At 45.5% G+C, this 5,359-nt stretch overlaps 2 protein-coding genes across 3 annotated transcripts in view; both read right to left on the reverse strand.

Moving 5' to 3' along the window:
- The window catches only part of LOC108248773 (junctional adhesion molecule 2A), a 10,321-nt gene extending 7,730 nt beyond the window's left edge, over nt 1-2,591 (reverse strand). For both annotated transcript variants that reach the window (XM_017437749.3, XM_017437748.3), the window contains exon 1: nt 2,424-2,591. In XM_017437749.3, the coding sequence (XP_017293238.1) occupies nt 2,424-2,559 (136 nt within the window). In that variant the 5' untranslated portion in view covers nt 2,560-2,591. The remainder of the gene's footprint in view (nt 1-2,423) is intronic.
- Nucleotides 2,592-2,655: 64 nt separating this feature from the next.
- LOC108248767 (junctional adhesion molecule 2A-like) overlaps nt 2,656-5,359 on the reverse strand; it is a gene marked incomplete at its 5' end in the record, with an annotated part of 10,049 nt that continues 7,345 nt past the window's right edge. Inside the window, one exon of the mRNA XM_017437740.3 lies at nt 2,656-2,860. Within this exon, the coding sequence (XP_017293229.2) occupies nt 2,688-2,860 (173 nt within the window). The remainder of the gene's footprint in view (nt 2,861-5,359) is intronic.

Here is a 5,359-nt window from a genome sequence, read left to right on the forward strand (position 1 = left end):
GCAGCTGTTTTGCACGTCCTGCAGTGTAATCATGGAACATAAACGCATCGACAAACACTTTGTGTCTGCAAAACATGTGAGGAGAGCTGCAGACCAGGGACAATCCAGAAATGCTCATGAATGTCAGTTTAGAAGCTATCAAAGTTCTCAAATAGAGCACCTTTTGAGAATGTCAATGTTTGTTGGGAATTATCTTACAAAACTAGGAAGGATTTTTGGTTTAGATATTAAAAGTTATGGTTTTTATTGATTTTAGTAAAAATAAATTGCAACTTTTAGGAAAGTGCCCCGTGAAATCCTGGAGGGACTGGTAACCTTGAAAATATCCCAAAAGCTGAACAGAACTGAAAAACCAGAATCAAACACACCTCGAATCAGGATAAGAAAACTTAACAACCTTGAAATATCAGAACAAAGCTGAAAGTACACACACAGAAACCCACACAGGCGTGATGTCACACCTGAACGTCGCCACGGCAACGCATCAGACCCAAATATTCACCTACTTTAAACCGAGATTATAAAAAAACTAAACAAGATATGAAAATGCTGCGTCATTCAGTCACAGCTGAATGTTTTGTGTTTTAATTCAACTTTAAATGAAGTTTCCAGGTGGAAATACGCTGAAGCAGCATTACAAACCAATCTGCTGAAACTCTTAGAAGATATCAACAGCAGAGGTCAGAGCCCTGATGTCCTTAACGAGCTTAACGAGCTGAACGTTCTGATTGGCTTATAAACTGCAGGAGATGCAAGAAACAAACAAACAAAGAGAAACAGGATCTCTGCTGACAGAAATGTAGCTTACACACACACACGGTTAAAATTAAAGTTGCAAATACTTCCAATTATGTAAGGAGTATTTTTAGCCCACCGCTGTGAGTATGGATACGTTTAACCAAGGAACAAAAGGCCGATTGTCAGAATAAATTATCACCATTTGTGTTCGGTGTCGCTTTGAGGACAAAGTGTGAAGAACGAGGACCGAACGGAGACATTTTCTGCTTGTTTTGGTGCCCAAATCGAATCAAACCTCAGGACAAAAAGATAGAGCAGGTCTCAAATGGGACTGGCGAGTCACTGGGGCTGCGTGAATTTAGGTCAAACGTGGGGAAATAAAGTGACACTGGTGTCAAAACTGGCTCCTCAACACGGCGGCTTTCCCCCACAGCCGCTCCTCCGACCTCCAACTCTGGATGCAGTCGGGAGGAATAAACGACTCGGAGGAGCTGGGAGGAAGCCGGTTTGTGCAGAGTTTTAATATTCACGTGCGGCCTCAATCGCCAAAAATAAAGAGCGTAACAGAAGTAGTTATTTCAGCTTCCATCCCACCATCTGCGCTGGGTTTGAGCCTTCTGAACGAGAAAAAAAAAGGAAGGGAATCGAGTCCAATTAGCAGCATCCTGTTAAAGTTATCAACGTTTGCATCCAGAAATAACCCCGAGTTCAGGAATCCGCCGATGTCACAGATTGGGGAAAGTGTTTCTATAGGTCCTGGTTCGTTATTCGCGGGTCTCCAGTAGCGGACAGATCCAGCATCAGATGCTCTGTTAGCGTCGACATTAACATCGAGCGAACGCTGTGACAGCTTTACGCTCAGAGGGACAGCCACCGTCTTTCCTGAGCAGAAATGAAAATCTGAAGGATGGCACGCTCCAACCTTGGCATGCAGCTTCTTTCTCATTATGTGGTCTGTACAGAGTGTTACGGGGGGGGGGGGTTAAACTGGGCCGAGCCGGGTCAGAAACATGGCGCAGCTCTAATTAAGGCTCTTATTCAAATTAACAAGGGAGGGAAAACGTCCTGTCTGGCTGTGAGATGGAGATAAAGCCGAGGGCACACGTTTCAAGGCTGTGTGGGTAGGAAGGCAAACAGGAAGCTGACTCTGAGTGTGTGTGTGTGTGTGTGTGTGTGTGTGTTCAGTCCGAACAAAGCCTGACTGTATGCGAGCAACAGCTGTCTCTGGCAGACAGCGTGTGGGAGAGGCTGATAAGATGGGGAGATGTCGGAGACACACCCAGAACATTGGCTCTGGGATTTTCTGATACGGTATCTGCGTGTGTGTGTGTGTTAAAGTGTTGACAGCTGTCAGCGAGCCTGATGAGACTGAAAGCCTCTGACCTGATGACCTGACAGGTCGGCGTCTCACACCGGGCGGCGGCGGGGTTTAAAATCCACCTCCCAAAACTTCAAGTCTCATGGTAACAACCCGGAAAAACCAGCTGGAAGTTTCTGCTGCTGGTCCAGCCACTGACCTCTCAGATTTAAATGCATAAGTTTCCAATGAACAGAAGGAACTATTAAACAATAAACCTGCAGGTGTAAAAGAATTAAACTGTCTGAGTCTTAATCTAAATCAGGATCAGAGATTAAAATCATCCAAACTACACGAGCACAAAGACAGACAGATAGTTTCCACTTACACTGCATCAGTAAAAGAACAACAGGAAGACAGAGGGACGTCCTCTCCATTATCGTCCACGTCTCCGGCTGGACGCAGCGAGGACGCAGAGCCTTCAGATCACACTTGTCCCAACTCCCCGACCGTTCATCCGGCATCCAGGGAGCACACTGCTGCCCAGGAGGAGGAGGAGGAGGAGGGAGTGAAGCGACCGGACGGCTCCGGCGGGGAGGACGGAGTCCGGGGCGGAGGCGTCGGGGCTGAGGATGGTGAGCGTCGCTCAGTGTCACAGCCGCGAATCGGAGTGTCCTCCTTTCCTCGCTTTCAGAGCTGCTGAGCCCGAGAGGAGAGAGAGGAAGAGAGGGAGGGGGAGGAAGAGAGGGAGGGGGAGGAGCCCAGCGCCGACTGCGCAGCGCAGCGTCCGGCAGGCGCACTGCAGCGCGGGAACCACAGCTTCATCTGAAAGATGGCAAAGAAAATCCAATAAACTGCTTCTAAAACAGACATGAATGAATTTAAAGCTTTCATTAAAGAAAGAAAAAATCTCTGAGAGCATTTAAAGGTGACAAAAAGAAAATAAATATTATATATATGAATTCAACCAAATTAATCAGTAAAAATAAAGGAATGAAACCGACTTGGTACCCCGAGAAAAGGATTAAACTAATTTAACCGCAGGTGTAGTCACAGGGCTGTTTGGCATCATGGTGTGTACCTCACTGAACATGGAGGACAGAGTCGTCTCCGGAGCTTAGACAGAAAATGATCGACATGTTAAAGGCTCCAAGCAGCTGGATGTCCACAGAGGACTGGAGACACGTCCCTGGACGTGTCCACAAGACGAACACTGATGACAACTTGAAGAGACGAATAATCTGTACGGAAACCAGAACAACTTCCAAAGAGATTAGAGGAGAACTCTGAGGTCAAAGGTCATCAGTCAATCTGTTTGACCCAAATCAAAAAAGGCATCAGAGAAGAATCCATACAGAGAAGAATGTCCTCTGGACAGATGAGACAAAACTGGAGCTCTGTGCCCACAGCCCCAATAAACCTGAAGACTATCAAGGCTTCCTGAAAGCTTGGTCTCAGTCCATGGGTCATGGGTCAGAACCGAACACCGAGCCCTGCTGAACATCTGGAGGAGGAACCCTTCCAACCTGAGACATCTGGAGCAGTTTGTTCAGGAGGTGGACGGGTGGAGACGTCTCAGAGAGAGGGACAGAAATCACATAAAACCATTGTTTTTGTCGAGGTCGGTTTAATGTTTCTAAAAGAGAAATTCAAATATAATCTGGACTTTTCCTTGAGAAACATTTCATAACTTTGCTGAATTTGACCTGAAAAGCATCGATCTGCAACTTGTCACACCGTTAACAGACCCAAGTTCAAAACACCACCAGGCCTCATGGACACAAACAGTCTGGAACATAAAACTTTCTGACAAGAGAACAAAAAGTCCTGGTGACTTCAGAACAGAAAGTGTTGAGAGACAAAGATAAGGGCTGGAAGGCCAAACAGAAACAACAACTCCTGAGTTCCTGACAGAGACACCGACACAGCCTGGATCCAGAAGCCCTCACTCCGATCCTTCAAACCTGCTTTACAGACGAGCGCGCACAAAGATGGACGACATCTTTGCAAACAGGACGCTTTTACAAGAGGGGACAAATGTAGTCGCCGTGCTGCTCGGGTGCAGAAGGAGCAAACATTATAAATTCATTTCTGCGTTAAGTGCATTATTCCAGAGCGTTTTAATCGCGCTTCAGCGGCGGCCCCTGAACGTCTCTGGAGCTTCGCTGCGGCGAGGCGTTCAGGGGCACGCCTTCAAACATCTCGCCTGGCTCGCAGGTGCTGGGAGAGCCGACGCCATGTGTCTCTGGGCGAGTCGAGCCGGAGCAACAGCTGCGAGAAACTTTCTGGATTTAAAAGCGTCGAGTGACGGACTGAAGATTCCACCAAAACAGAAAGAAATCAAAAACACAAGAGCCGAGTTTGAATCTTTTGATGCTACCTGACGTCTTTTCTTTGAGTCAAAAATTGGATGAAAATGGTGGAACAGGAGGAAAAATCTGTCTTAGTTATAAACAATATCTTACCTGCTGCAGACAGCTCTTTGACGGACCTCGGATTAGAGGAATAGTTTATTTCTGACCAGACTTTTATTGTAAAGCACAGAGTCACGAGTTTCCTTCAACTTGTAGAGATTTTCAAAAGAAGTTGACACAATTTATGACACATTTTGAGCATTTATTGAACAAATAATACAGTCAGATACATAATAAAGTGTGTGGAAGGATGGTTACTGCTTCGTTGAGTCAGAAGAAGAAGAAGAAGAAGATGGAGTCACTTTTTCAGCTTCCAGCACCTCCACCTGTGTGAGCAGAAGGAAAAGCCAACAGCTAATAAACGTCATGGCGCTGGAGGACGGGCGGCGGCGGGGGGCGGGGCAAAGCCTCCCCGCTGCCTGGCTGCGCTCACACAGCGTTTCTGGCACAAACAGGACGTTTTCAAACCTGAAACTCGACACGTAAACTTAGTTTATCTGCTTGTGGCCAAAACGGAAGCATGAAAATAAAAGCATTTCTGTCTGACGGGACGAGTTTTTATCACTTTGACAAAGTGTTGAACTCAGGAGCCAAGAGGACAACTAAAAATGTAAAATCAGGCCACTAATAGAACTATTATTAGGTCTGAAAATGGAGAAAAGGCCACAGAGATGGAAAGTGAACAGAAGAATGTTAATAATTAAATCAACCTGGGATTTATTTTTTATTAGGGTGCCATTCATGAAATATTCAGATTGCTGATTACTCTCCAAAGTGTTGAACATCCATTATTAATTCAAAAAAGTTGGGATGTTGTGCAAAATGTAAATAAAAACAGAAAGTAATGGTTTGCTAATCTCATCAATAAAACATGAAACCAAGAAATTATGCGTTTTTAAACAAAAATATA

Source organism: Kryptolebias marmoratus, linkage group LG23, assembly GCF_001649575.2.
Source record: "Kryptolebias marmoratus isolate JLee-2015 linkage group LG23, ASM164957v2, whole genome shotgun sequence".
Taxonomy (NCBI): domain Eukaryota; kingdom Metazoa; phylum Chordata; class Actinopteri; order Cyprinodontiformes; family Rivulidae; genus Kryptolebias; species Kryptolebias marmoratus.